The 15,333-nt window shown below is 43.2% G+C and overlaps 1 protein-coding gene across 2 annotated transcripts in view; it reads right to left on the bottom strand.

The window, feature by feature from the left end:
• Nucleotides 1–15,333, bottom strand: part of ITGB3BP (integrin subunit beta 3 binding protein) — a 68,357-nt gene that overhangs the window by 48,762 nt on the left and 4,262 nt on the right. For both annotated transcript variants that reach the window (XM_073593816.1, XM_073593817.1), the window contains exon 2: nucleotides 4,443–4,485. In XM_073593816.1, coding sequence (XP_073449917.1) covers nucleotides 4,443–4,485 — 43 coding nt within the window. The remainder of the gene's footprint in view (nucleotides 1–4,442; nucleotides 4,486–15,333) is intronic.

The following is a 15,333-nucleotide window of genomic DNA, read 5'->3' as shown; positions in this document are numbered from 1 at the left end:
ATCTCTTCTGGCTCCAGATCCTGCTTGCTGTTCCACTACACTGATCCCTGACTTCTGGCTTGGCTGACTATCCGTTCCAGTTACTGAACTTTGGCTATGTTTTAACTACGTTTGTTCTTTTTTACTTTTATTATTAAACAAGTGTGATTTAATTGTACTTCTTTCTCGGCCTGATTTCATGGTTTCTGACACTAAAACAGTAAATTCACTTTTAATTTACATAGGACTGCAACAAGTTTATCCACTTGACCTCCAGAACACTTAACGCCCCCCACCCCTTCCTGACCAGACCATTTTCTGCGATATGGCACTGCGTTACTTTACCTGACAATAGCACGGTCGTGCGACGCTGTACAGAAACATCATTTATGTCCTTTTTTTCCCCCACAAATTAAGCTTTCTTTTAGGGGAATTTGATCACCTCCGAGGTTTTAATTTTTTTGCTATAAAACACATTCAATAAAAAACGAATTGAAAAATCTAATTTCTTCATAAAAATTAGCCAAAGATGTATTCTGCTACATACTTTTGGTAAAAAAAAAAAAAAAAAAAAAAAGCCCAATAAGCGTATATTGATTGGTTTGCACAAAAGTTAAAGCATCTGCAAACTATGGGATTTTTTTTTTTTTAGTAATGACAGCAAACAGTAGGACTGCGATATTGCGGCAGACATTCTGACATTAATACACATTTTGGGGACCAATGACACCAATACAGTGATCAGTGCAAAAAATATAAACTGTCACTGTACTAATGACACTGGCTGGGAAGGGGTTAACATCAGGGGCTTTTAAAGGGTTACCTGTGTGCCTAGCCAGTGTTTTACTACAACGTGGGGGATGTGCTTTTACACTTGCTTTGCAGAAACACAGGATCCATGCCTTCCCTACTGACAGAACGGCGATCTGCCTTGTTTACATGTCGTTCTGCCTCTGTGCTGGATGATCGCGGTTCTGCGGTACTCGCTGCTGGGCTCCCACTGTGTATGATCACAGCAGGAGCGAGCATGCGTGCCCCCCACCCGGAAGAGCCAGATCACGTATATTATATAAATATATATGTGATCTGGCGCACAGCTGCCGCTCTACAGCAGTAAGACATCAGCATGCATAGCTGCATGCCCCTGTGCTTTTAAGGTTGGGGGGGATAGGAAGGGGTATGCTTTAGTTTCAACAAATCCTTCCCATGTATGTATTTGACATTTTCAAGGCACGTTATTTACCTTCAAAAATCCAAATTTACCTTCCAAATCTGCTGGGTGCCACCATCTTGGATGTGATGTCAGCAGACCAAGACGCCGCAAAGCTGTCATGCAAGTGACTCTTCTTAATATCCTTTTCACCCGGCAGTGACATAAAAGATTAGGTAGGGAGGTAAAAGGAGAGGTGAAAGAGCTGGGCCAGCACAGACAGCACTTTAGAAGAGAGGGAGGGGCCTGTGCTAAGAAATTGACTCTTCCTGGAGCAGTCAAATTTTCTAGCAAATTTAGAGGCACATTACATGTGATGTGAATAAAAGAAAAATTATGAAAAGGAAAAAACTAAAGCAAGCAAGTTTGAAATATATATATATATATATATATATATATATATATATATATATATATATATATATATATATATATATATATATATTTTTTAAAACATTTGTTACCCCAATACTATTCCTGATATGTGTCTGCTGTACCATGTACTTGTACGAGAAAGTATCCTGTGCTCTTTATATTGCTTCCTTTATGTGAAATCAATGGTGATCTTGCTAGTCCCATTGCTTGCTTACCTATTAACAACTGACCACACCAAGCATGAGAACACACCATGGTTAGTTCACTAGCTATGCTGGGAACTTTTATATTGTAAAGCGCTGCGTAAACTGTTATAAATCCTGTATAATAATAATAATAATAATAAAAAACTCAGTGTACTCTCTTCCAATAATTAGACTTGTCCTGACATGTCCCCGCTGCAGAACCATTCACTGGGAAGCTCAGTGTGCTGCTGCTGCTTCTTCTCCTCCCCCCAGCTCATGCTTATGCATCTGAGAACAGAGGGAATGTAATAAGTTATAAAAAAGGAAAAATAAAATAAAAAAAGTGTATTAATAATTGTTTTTTATATCTATACGACAATGTTTTGTCTTTCATTTCTATTTTAAACTGAATGGGTTGTTTTACAATGTGATCGTTTACAACCACTTTACGTTGGTGATGGGATCTCTTTACCCACTTGCGGACCGCCCACCGTATGTATACTGCGACAGGGCGGCTGCTCTGTGCCAATTCATGTAACCGGTACGTGATCTGACACTTCCGGGTCTGGCGCGCACACAACCGCCGGCCCTTGCTGTGATCACAAATAGCGGGAGCCCAGTGGCGGGTGCCGCGGACTCGATGTCCGCTGGCACCTGCCCATTAGACAGTACACAGGCAGAATGGCGGTCTGCCTATGTAAACAAGGTAGATTGCCTTTGTGTCAGAAGGGAAAGTTTTGATCCTAAGTTCTTGCAAAGCAGGGACATGGATATCGATGCCTTCCCCCTAGTCAAAGCACCTCCCACTCAGTGAAAAAGCACAACCTTAGCACACACAGTTAACCACTTGGCGACTAGCCGCCGCAATTAGCTCAGCTGTGCAAATCGCCAGAGGTGTACGTCGGGCTTGTACACGGCGATCTGTGGGCGCGTGCACGCACTCCCATTGGCCAGTGGGGGAGCCCAATCAGTGTGTCCAGCGGACTCGATGTGCGCCGGTCAACCGCGATCGTTCCCCGCAGTGCCAGAACGGGGATCTGCCTGTGTAAACAAGGCAGATCTCCGTTCTGACAGGGGAGATCACACAGATCCTGTCTTTCTAATAAGCAGGAAGACGGATCTGTGTGTTGTCCCAGTGAGCCCATCCCCCAATACAGTTAGAAAACACAAACAGGGAACACATTTAATCCTTTGATCGCCCCCTGGTGTTAACCCCTTCCCTGCCAGTGTCATTAGCACAATAACAGTGCATAACTTTATCACCGATTACTGTAGTAATGTCACTGGTTGCCAAAAAAAAAAAAAGTCTCAAAAATGTCAGTTAGGTGTCCGATCTGTCCACTGCAATGTCGCAGTCCCGCTAAAAATCGCTGATCGCCGCCGTTACTAGTAAAAAATTAATAAAAATGCCACAAAATCTATCCTCTATTTTGTAGATGCTATAACTTTTACGCAATATACGCTTATTGGGATTTTGTTACCAAAAATATGTAGCAGAATACATATCGGCCTAAACTGGTGAAGAAATTTATATTTCTACATTTTTTTTTTTTTTTTGGAAAGGTTTTATAGCAGAAAGTAAAAAATGTTTTTTTTTTTTGCATTTGTTTATAGTGTAAAAGATAAAAACCGCAGAGGTGATCAAATACCACCAAAAGAAAGCTCTATTTGTGGGGGAAAAAAAGGGACATCAATTTTTTTTTGGGTACAGCGTTGCACGACCGCGCAATTGTCAGTTAAAGTGACACTGTGCCGTAAAATGGCCTGTCATGAAGGGGTTAAATCCTTACGGGGCTGAAGTGGTTAATCCTTTGATCGCCCCTGATGTTAACCTCTTCCCAGCCAGTGACAGTGCATATTTTTAGCACTGATCACTGGTCCCCAAAAAGTGTCAGATTTGTCTGCCGCAATATGGCAGTCCTGCCATAAAAGTCGCTGATCGCTGCCATTGTTTATGGTTTATAGGCGCTATAACTTTTGTGAAAACCAATCACTATACATATATTGGGATTTTTTTTTTACCAAAAATATGTAGCAGAATATTTGGCCTAAATTGATGAAAGAAAATTAATTTTTTTTTCAATTTTTTTTTGGATATGTTTTATAGCAAAAAGTAAAAAATATTGTTTTTTTTTTTCAAAATTGTCTTTTTTTTTTTTTTTTTAATTTGAAACTAGGACAAATATCCCCCCTAAACGGGACTTTGACAGACCACCAACTCTATTTATATATTTTTTTATTTGTAGTGCAAATAATAAAAACCACAGGAGGTGATCAAATACCACCAAAAGAAAGCTCTAATTATGGGGGGGGGGGGTGGGGGACATCAATTTTGTGTACAGTGTCGCATGACCACGCAATTGTCAGTTAAAGTAACACAGTGTCGTATTGCAAAAAATGGCCTGGTCATGAAGGGGGGTAAATCTTCCGGAGGTTAAGCAGGAACACATACTAATAAATCACTAGAGGGAGCAATTACAGATCTGTGTACAATATAATAATCAAAACATATGGAACAAAGGTGGCGAGACGGTCTAAGACAGTGATGACGAACCTTGGCACCCCAGATGTTTTGGAACTACATTTCCCATGATGCTCATACACTCTACAGTGTAGTTGGGCATCATGGGAAATGTAATTCTAAAACATATGGGGTGCCAAGGTTCACCATCACTGGTCTAAGACATACATACCTTCTGCGGTCCTTCAGCTCCCAAATGTAACGCTCGCCGAACCCTGGGGACAAAAGTGAGCGTCATGTTAGGAGGATGCAAATATCAGTGATAATAGAACAGGTAGCACAAGCGTAACTTGGAGCAAAGCTCTGGTGGCACTACAACATCCAGCATGCCCTGAACCGACAGACAGCAGCCAATTTTTGGCCTCTTCTATAGTGTGGGCACAGACATTCAGATGGAAGTAGGGGACACATGGAGGCCTCAACAGAAAATGAATGAGAATAGTAGAGGAATCATTCGTGAATTCAGAGAAGAGAGATATTTAGCAAGCAGGTCAGGAAAATTATTTTTTATTCCTTAGACTTTTTTTTTTTTTTTTTTAACAGGAACCACTCAGGGGGTAAATACAGATGTCAATGCAGATTGCTTTTTATTTCAATTTTATTTTTTTAAGGTTCTTTTTCTTGGGTATTCTTAACCTCGCTCCATACCTTAGCACAGGGGTCTCCAGGCTTTCTAAGCAAATGGCCAGTTTAGTGGCCTTTAGACTTTAGGGGGGGGCAGACTATGGCCACTGAATGTAGAAATTGTCCAGGCGTCAGTGGGAGTAAACGATGTATCTTTGGCATTAGTGGGGAGGAAAAGTGCCCCTTTGTTGGTGTCAGTGGGAGAAATAGAACCCCATCACTGGTGTCAGTGTAAGGAATAAGTGCTCCATGGTTGGTGTCAGTGGGAAGAACAGTTCCCCAATGTTGGTGTCAGTGGAATAGTGCCCCATTGTTGGCGTTAGTTGGAAGAAGAGTGCCCCAATATTGGTGTCAGTGGGAGGAATAGTGCCCCATCATTGGTGTTAGTGGGAGGAATAGTGCCCCATTATTCCCTAATCAGGGCAGTCATCTGCCAATTATTGGCAGCCGCAATCCAATTGTTTCACATAGATTGTTCCAATCACAAGAAACTGTTGAGATATCTATATATCTATGAGATAGATAGATAGATAGATAGATAGATAGATAGATAGATAGATAGATAGATAGATAGATAGATAGATAGATAGATAGATAGATAGATAGATAGATAGGATAGGATAGATAGGATAGATCTGTAGTGGACATTTGTATGTGAGCTATGACTAAGCGCTAAGGGAGCCTGAAACGCGTTAGTTGGTGATGCTGTTCCCCTCTATTTGCGTTTTTCGACATGTTTTATGGACATCCTGAAATAAAGGTGATTTTACTGTACGTGCGGCCAACCAGAATTCTTTTTTTTGCTCATTGGAATCCGTGATGGACAGGGCCAGCACCTGGTCTGTTACTGAAGGTGGAGATGGGAGACTGACCTAGAAGGGTGTTCACACACATCTACGCCCCATCGTTCGTGTCAGTGGGAGGAATAGTGCCCCATCGTTCGTGTCAGTGGGAGGAATATAAATGGAAAAGCCACGCTTGAATTACTAAATAAATACACAAATGAATAAATAAATAATATAATGAAAGAATTAAACTAGTGAGAAAAATTAGTGAGAAAAATTCTTGGCAAGACAAAACTAATGAAAGTCCAAAAAAAGAAAAAGAAAAATCCAAAACAATTCAACTGTCCAATTAATAACACTCAGTGATTGATTGAAGCAATATAATTTTTCAACTGATGAGTGGCATGCTTACCAGGTGGCTTAAACCCAGCCTAGGCCTTTAAGGGACCGGTCACAGTGGGGTATGGCAATATTCACTCGCATTGAATAGGCATGAAATCCACGAAAAATGAACCTTGGAGCTCTGGATGGGGATTAGAGATGGTAGTGCCGGGGCTCTCCCTCGCCTCTGGCAGGCTCAGCTCACAGTGTAGGCCTCAGTCGGCACAGCGCATCTCCCCCCAGCAGCTTTGGTTTCCTGCGAAGCCCAGGCTAATCCTCCTCGGCAATCCCTGACAATAGGAGTGACATTCCCTCAGCGGACTGAGTCTTGGTCTGTCCCCGGGAGACAGTGCGGCCTCGGAGGAAGGGATGGGAGGGGGGGGGGTGTCTCGCTTGGCGGTGTGTGCCACCGCCAAGCGAGCCACACACAGACACACACCGCCCCCCTCCCATCCCTTCCTCCGAGGCCGCACTGTCTCCCGGGGACAGACCAAGACTCAGTCCGCTGAGGGAATGTCACTCCTATTGTCAGGGATTGCCGAGGAGGATTAGCCTGGGCTTCGCAGGAAACCAAAGCTGCTGGGGGGAGATGCGCTGTGCCGACTGAGGCCTACACTGTGAGCTGAGCCTGCCAGAGGCGAGGGAGAGCCCCGGCACTACCATCTCTAATCCCCATCCAGAGCTCCAAGGTTCATTTTTCGTGGATTTCATGCCTATTCCACGCGAGTGAATATTGCCATACCCCACTGTGACCGGTCCCTTAAAGGCCTAGGCTAGGTTTAAGCCACCCGCTTGATTTGGCTTGCTATCTGGTAAGCATGCCACTCATCAGTTGAAAAATTATATTGCTTCAATCAATCACTGAGTGTTATTAATTGGACAGTTGAATTGTTTTGGATTTTTCTTTTTCTTTTTTTGGACTTTCATTAGTTTTGTCTTGCCAAGAATTTTTCTCACTAATTTTTCTCACTAAATTCTTTCATTATATTATTTATTTATTCATTTGTGTATTTATTTAGTAATTCAAGCGTGGCTTTTCCATTTATATTTGTTTTTGGTGTTTACCCCACTGACAGCCGCTGCTCTATTTTATTTTATTGGTTTCCAGCGCAGTTTTTTCTTTTCTTATCTCCAGTGGGAGGAATAGTGTCCCATCATTCAATGTGTGACAGCGCTGAAAGCTGAAAATTTGCCTGGGCAGGAGGTTGGTGAAAGTGCCCGGTATTGAAGGGGTTAAGGAATATGTAAACATAGCAGCTTACATTGACAAGCCAGGCAAAACCACCTGTGGAGGGATGCAATGCAAACCTAGTTGATGGGCGCAGGGTGTATGTGCTAATGAGGTGAACTGCTTCCTGTGTCTAAGGCCTCTTTCACACGGGCTTTCCGGTAAGGTCCACCTGTCAGTTTTTCAGGAGGCTCCATTCAGCCCTATGGAGCGGCGGATGTCAGCGGTAACATGTCCGCTGACACCCACTGCTATCCGATCCGAGCCTGTCCATGAAATCCAAATAGATGGAAACCCAATTTCCCATCTGTCTTGCGGATCAGATAAAAACGGACAGGCGATCCGTTTGCATCCGATCTCCCCCTAGAGGACAGCGGCACTCTGACAGGTCCATCTCTGCACAATGAGCAGAGACGGACCTGTCATCCGCCTGCTCAGCGGGGATCAGCGGATCGATCACCCGCTGAGCAAAGCAGAGTCCGCCGGGCAGACCGCCCGTGTGAAAGGACCCTCACTGGTTCTCACGTCCCAAATCTATATACCTGGAAGTCGCGTAGCTTTCTATGGAACACAGCGGGAGCTAAGGTAAGGCCTTGTTCTAAAAATCAAATAAAACTTTAATTCATCTGCAAAAGAATATTACATTAACTACTTAATGACCAGCCGCCGCAGTTGTACTGTAGCAGGTTGGCTCTCCTGTGTGAATCGCCGTCATTGTACGTTGGGCGTGTACATGGTGATCTGTGCCCATTCGCCAGAGGGGGAGCCAATCGGCGGGTTGCGATTGCTCCACAGAAAGGCAGAACGGGGATCTGCAGTGTAAACAAACAGATCCCTGTACTGTCAGGGGAGGAGAGCGAGATTGTCTGTTCCTAGTACTCAGGAACAGCGATCTCTCTCTCTACTCCCTGTCAGTCCCCTCCCCCCCACAGTTAGAAACACCTCCTTAGAGAGCATTTAACACCTTGATCATCCCTGGTGTAAACCCCTTGCCTGCCAGTGTCGTTTATACAGTAATCCATGCATTTTTATAGCTCTGTTTACTGTATAAATGTATATGTAAAAGGGGGGAGCTTCAGATCAAATCAAAAGGACCAGTGTGTTGAATGATACCAACACTCAAGACAAATGAAGGGATACAGACTCACCCAATGGGGGTGGTGCCTTTTTCTTTGACCCTGAACTTGACTGGCATAAAGAAAAACTGAAGGGAATAGACCCATAAAGTTCAGATTGGGACAGAGGAGAGGGCAGGCTGCGGTCTTCACCTAGTAATGAAATTTCTTTAATGGTTAAACATAGAATACAAAAATATACACAACGATAATGAGCAGAAAATATAGAAGTAAAACATTAAGAACAATGCAGCCACAGGTGTGCACACCCGACGGTCACACAAAGTATTGCATATAGTGCCTCAGGTGTCATTAGAGCGCTTTCACACTGGGGCGGTGGGGGCGTCGGCGGTAAAACAGCGCTATTTTTAGCGCTGCTTTACCGTCGTTTTTGTGGCGGTATTCGGTCGCTAGCGGTGCGGTTTTAACCCCCGCTGGCGGCCGAAAAAGGGTTAAAACCACTCGCATAGCGCAGCTATAGCCGCGGTATTGCCGCGCTGCCCCATTGATTTCAATGAGCAGGAGCGGTGAATTCACCGCTCCAAAGATGCGGTTTGCAGGAGATTTTTTTTTCTCCTGCCAGCGCACCGCTTCAGCAAACAGTAGCGGCAGTTTTAGGTCGGTTTGCAGGCACTATTTTTAGCACAAGAACGCTTGCAAACCGCCCCAGTGTGAAAGGGGCCTTACAGTTTGAGACACCTAAGAGAGGCATGTGTTGGTGGGGTCAAGGGAGAGAGAAACACAAGGTGTTTTATTTATTTTATTCACTAGGGTTTTCAAAAAAAAAAAAAAAAAAAAGTATATATAATGTTTGGGGGTTCTAAGTATGTTTCTAGCAAAAAAAGAACAGTTTTTAACTTGTAAACACTGAACCTTAAGTGGTTTAAAACAGACACGCTGCGGACCTCTATTAGCTAATTTTCCGAGATCAACCAAGCAGTCAAAAAGGTTAACGTTATGAACAGTCCGCTGAAGTGAAGCCCCCTAGGATATGGATGGAACGGAAGAACGATAAAAAAAGGGGAGAAGGATAAAGGATAATGGGACTTTATATGATAAAGTATATGGATATATGATGGCCGCCCTCTCTCTTTTACGTCCTTTTTGGACTCTCTTTGTTCTGGTTGGCACTTCCACTCACCTTTTTTGGAGTCCACATTGCACCTAAGCCTCAGGTAATTCCTTTTCCATGGATTTTTCCTCTGGCCCTATGGTGGCAAGTTCCTTCCTCATCTATCTTCCATAACTTCTCCATTTTTTCTTTTTCTCACTTTGGTGTTCCTCACTTTCCATTCCACCTTCTATTTAATTTTTTATCCTTATTGTTCCCTCTTCTTGGTCTTCCACATTCTTTGCTATGTCCACTAGCTCAGTGGTCATCAACCCTGTCCTCAGGGCCCACTAACAGGCCAGGTTTTATGTATTACCTTAGGGAGATGCAGACTAGAATACTGCAATCACTGAGCAGCAAATGATATCACCTGTGACGTATTTCAGTTATCTTGCTCCCCTGGCCTGTTAGTGGGCCCTGAGGACAGGGTTGATGACCATTGCACTAGCTATTAATACCGTTCACCATTTATCATTACAGAAGAGCCTTTGGGCTCATACTCACCACTATATATACCAGTGAAGGGGGATTGATCTCAGTTGATGCTACTCTATTCCTGCTTTTTTGGCCCTCCTGTCGTCTGCTCAGCTATCACCTCAGCTCCTGGGGGGGGGGTTCTCATGCTTCCTAAGTGCCTCCTGCACATCATCATTACCATCTATGTTTTTTACCATCCACCCTAAGGTGAGAGTGTTAGGACCATAGTTATTGTGTTCCCTCTCTTCCTATTTTTTAATCAATTACCATTGGTTATGAATTTTCATTCTATTATAGACACTCCCAATGTATAGCTGCTCCTGATGAGTGGGAATAACCCACAAAACGCGTTGAGAAATTTTATTTGATGCTATGCCGCAATAATCATGTGTCTACTATGGGTCTTAAGGTCTGAATCAATTAATTTTACTCTCTTCTATGTTTTTTCATATGTTGGACGCGCTGCTGGTTCATTATTTATCATGTGCAATATTGTCGATCATGTTATTTTTACTACTATATGATCTACTAACCATGTTTTTCATATTCTGTATTGTACATATTGGTTTACTATTAATGTTACCTATGCACCCTGCCCAATTATGAGATGAATAACATTTCTATCATTACTTTTGGTCGATTCATTCTACCTCAATGTCGTGTATCATATAAAGTCCCATTCCCCTTTATTTTCCCCTTCTCCCCCTTTTTTTATCAAAATTATCAGGGATGGAGACCTGTGCACTGTACAGTCATGGTCTCATATGAAGTTCCAACCAATTTTTTCGTTTTCTGGAACGGAAGAACACCTTCACCGACACACAGAAAACATATGAAATTAGGCAATTCATAAACTGCAACACTAAAAATGTTCTATACACGTTGGAATGCCCGTGCGGCAAGTTATACATCGGCAAAACAAAAATGCCCACGAAAGGTACGAATTGGTGAACATCGATCAAGTATTAGAGGAAAAGATGACGAAAAGCCAATTGCCAAACACTTTCTTGACCACCATAGGGGGACAAACCAATGGCCTACCGTGTTTCCCCGAAAATAAGACCTAGCATTATTTTCCAGAAGGGCTGCAATATAAGCCCTACCCCGAAAATAAGCCCTAGTTTAAAATGCTTGTAAGATCCTATAATCCACTCTATTACAGTAGTATATAATGTACAATGTGTGTGTTTCTGTGATATAATTGTGGGGAAGAGAGCTCCAGTGGGTCACAGAAGCGCAGAACGGCACCATAACGAAGGTATTTGGCACAATTATATTACAGAAACGCACACATTGTACATTATATACTACTGTAATGAAGTGGATTATAGGATTTTACAAGCATTTTAACTCAGTTCACACTGGGGATTCCTGTCAGGCAGGGAAAAAGATGGGGAGAGAAGACAGCACATTACATGGTAAGACCTACCCCGAAAATAAGCCCTACTCTGTCTTTTGTTGCCAAAATTAATATTAAGACCCGGGCTTATTTTCGGGGAAACATGGTACGTGTGAAAGGCTTTTATTCCCTGAAATGATCAAGAGGAGACTTTGACACTGTCTTAGTACAGCGTGAAAAAGAATGGATTTTCCGTATCATATGAGGGGTTTCTAATCATCCACAAGATGGCGACATACTAATGCCCCACACATGGCCACTGACCAGCCTGCGCAAGGGTTAACACAATCAACCCAAGGCCTAGCCCCGCCCCCCCATGCTCTATTTCCAGTTTGTGATCATTAGAAAAGGGTATAAAATACCATAAATATGGGGGGCTCGCTACCCTGAAGAAGTTCACGCCCCATGTGAAAGAAACGCGTCAGTGGTAGCCACAGGACACCCCCCCAGACATCGACCATGCACTCAAATCTTCCAGTCCTTAAGTGATAAGGGTATATTGATACATAGGGGAGCTGGAATTAAAAAAAAAAAAAAAAAAAGTGAACTTAGCATTTAATGCTAGTTATTAACTACATCATCAATGTCATTTTTTTATTATGCCCGGAGTTCCACTTTAAAAACAACTTGAAGCAGAGTAATTGGTCGGTGTTGGAAGCAGATGTATGGAGCGGCAGTCGCCGACCCTTAAGAAACTCCGGTCTGCCATCCACTGCAAGAGACACGCCAAGCGCTCGGCCGCTCTTGCCAAAATCTGTTCCTGAGCTGGATGCCCAGCTGTTAATAGCAGAGCTAGAAACGCAGCGAGAGGAATATTTATAATGCCTTCAATCTCACAGCTGTCACCTAAAGAGCAGACATTAGCATTTTATTACATGACAACTAAATACCTACAACAAGAATGATCTTCAGCACCACAAAGCATTTCAGCACCGTAAGGAAATCATACAGCCAGGCACATTCCCACGCTGGACAAGCCGGGATTATTTTTAAAAGGAGGTTTAACACTTTAGGTTCCATTCGCATTAGCGCATCTCCAAAGTCGCACCATTTCCAGTGTGACCTTGGATCGCGACTTTTGGTGCGACTTTGAGCCAACTTTTACATCCTCTGGACCAAAGTTGCATCAAAAGTCGCACCAAAGTAGTGCAGGTATCTTTTCAAAGTCGCCGTCACTTTAAGCCGCACCGATTTGAACAGGTGCCATTAAAAAGAATGGGCTGTCACAAGCCACACACGTGTCAATGGATTCCTAGAGCATTGGTTACCCCAACATTTCATAGTCCTGCTGTACCAAGTACTTGTATGAGAAAGTCTCCTGTTCTGTATGTATTGCTTTCTTTGTGTGCAATTCCTGGTGTTTCTGCCAGTGCCTCTGCTTTCCTATTGAAAACAGACCACACTAAAGCAGGAAAGCACAACGTGGTCAGTTCTCTAGCTATACAGGGGAACTCAGCCTGTGTTTTGTCAGATTAGGCGACCCGTCAGATTTTGTAACGGAATTGACGTTCTGTCACGGCCATCTTGCTACACCCCGCACTCGTAAGGATACAGTGAGAAGGCGGCCAGTGGACATCTTGTTACACCCACTGGAGTTTTGCATTTCACACTTGTTTTTACTGGTAAACTGAGCTTATGTAGTGAAAATTCTGTATTTTTTAATCCAAAAGACTGTTTTGATGTTGATTTTTAAAAGCAGCGGCAAGTCCGCTGATCTCCCAGGTTTGCTAATCTGACAGAACACCGCTGCTTGGAAAAATCAACATCAAAACAGTCTAAGAGCCCTTTCACACTGGGGCGGGGGGCAGCGTCGGCGGTAAAACGCCATTATTAGCGGCGTTTTACCGTCGGTATGCAGCCGCTAGCGGGGCGGTTTTACCCCCCGCTAGCGGCCGAGAAAGGGTTAAATACCACCGCAGAGGCGCATTGCCGGCGGTATAGCCGCGCCGTCCCATTGATTTCAATGGGCAGGAGCGGTATACACACCGCTCCTTCACTGTTCCGAAGATGCTGCTGGCAGGACTTTTTTTACCGTCCTGCCAGCGCATCGCTCCAGTGTGAAAGCCCTCGGGGCTTTCACACTGGATACACAGCAGCGGCACTTTCGGGTCGGTTTGCAGGCGCTATTATTAGCGCAATAGCGCCTGCAAACTGCCCCAGTGTGAAAAGGCTCTTACAGATTTAAAAAGACTGAATTTCACTATATAAGCTCAGTTTACTGTTCAAAATGTGAAATGCAAGACTTGTAACGGTGGGTGTAACAAGATGTTCACTTGTCACCTTCTCACTGTATCCTTACTGTGGAGGAGTACGGGGTGTAGCAAGATGGCCGTGACGGAACGTCACTTCCGTTACAAAAATATGACGGGTCGCCTAATCTGACGAAACACCTGCTCTCCTCCAATGATCAGACTTGTCCCGACACCCCCCTCCCCAGCACGGCCATTCACTAAGAAGAGCAGTGAGTTGCTGTTTCTCCTCCCTCCAGCTCTTATGCAGCTAAGAAGAGAGGGAATGTGATCACTTAGGCTGCTTTCACACCTCTCTGTTTAGCCACAATTCTGCCCGCGATTTCAAAGCACCGAGATGTGAATGACAAATCGCAGAATGCACATTTGAGATGTCTTTCACTTGAATGGCACCTAACAATAGCGATGGGGTTCTGTCGCGATAAATCGTGCTGCAATCGCAGCAACCTGCATCACATGACGCATGTCGCCACAAAAAAGTTCAGGAGCTACTTTTGGGTGACATGCTTCACGCAATGTGTGTTGCCTCAACTGCAGCGTGACTTTTAGTCAGTTTCTAAAAGGGCGTTCGTCAACCAGCCATGTTGCGGAATCGGAGGAGATAACATGTTTATTTATTATTGGCCTTGGAGTTTTTGCTTTGACATTTTTTTGGTTGAATAATAATGATTTGATTTGATATATTTTCTATATTTTTGGATGCATAGAATGCACTTTTTGGTTAAGTTCTATTGGCAGATATCATGTCTAATTTTATTTGTTTTTTTTTAATGCACAATAAAAAAATTGTGTAGAATAATACTTGGCTGTGTGTTTTATTTCAAATGACAGTTTGGGAGTCGGCAGTTACATTTAAAAAAATAAAATATAAAATTGACAAGGGACACCAACATAGTTGTATCTTTGATATTAAAAACAAAAACAACAGGATAATGGTGTTGTGGTAACTTGCCCAAAGAAAAAAAAAAAAAAAAAAAAAAAAAAAAAAAAAAAGCATAAAAAATATTATTCTTGATACCACTAAAAAAAAAAAAAAAAAAAAAAAAAAAGCCTTTGCAAATGTGTTTGCAATAACTCCATCAGTATCACCAGCAAAGCAGCTTCATTATTATCCCATTAAAGAAGAAGAGAATTGTGCGCTGCTTTTCCAGATTTCATAATTTGCCGCGTCACGAATGTTAATTCTCCATTACGAACGCCAGTTTACAAGACCGACTGCTTCCGGCTCGTCCTTGCTTCTGAGCATGCGTGTTTGTACTTTGGACTTTAGTCCGACGGACTTGTGTACACACGCTCGGAAAATCCGACAAGACATTTGTCCGCGGAAAATTTGAAAAACTTCCGATCCAACATTTGTCTGATGGAGCGTACACACGGTCGGATTTACCGACAACAGCCTGACATCGAACATTTCCAGTCGTAAAATCCGATCGTGTGTACGAGGCATTACAGTGTTGCCGGATGGCTTAAAGGTTCTGACACTGTGAAGCTGAATCCTATTCTACAATCTAAACCATGGTAACAAGCTCCTGGCTATGAAGTCTGTGAAAGAGGCCTATCCAGGTAGTGAAGGTCTGCTAAAAGAGAAAGCTGTTTTACCTTTGGATTCAAGGAGTCTGCAAGTGATCTGCAGATGGTATCTGAAACCTCCCCTAACCCTCTCTCCTACTACTTCTTTCAAGTTCCTTATTAAA

The sequence above is a fragment of the Aquarana catesbeiana genome, linkage group LG07 (assembly GCF_042186555.1).
Source record: "Aquarana catesbeiana isolate 2022-GZ linkage group LG07, ASM4218655v1, whole genome shotgun sequence".
Classification (NCBI taxonomy): domain Eukaryota; kingdom Metazoa; phylum Chordata; class Amphibia; order Anura; family Ranidae; genus Aquarana; species Aquarana catesbeiana.
Note: the sequence above shows the minus strand (reverse complement) of the source record. Positions and strands in the feature narration are given on the sequence as shown.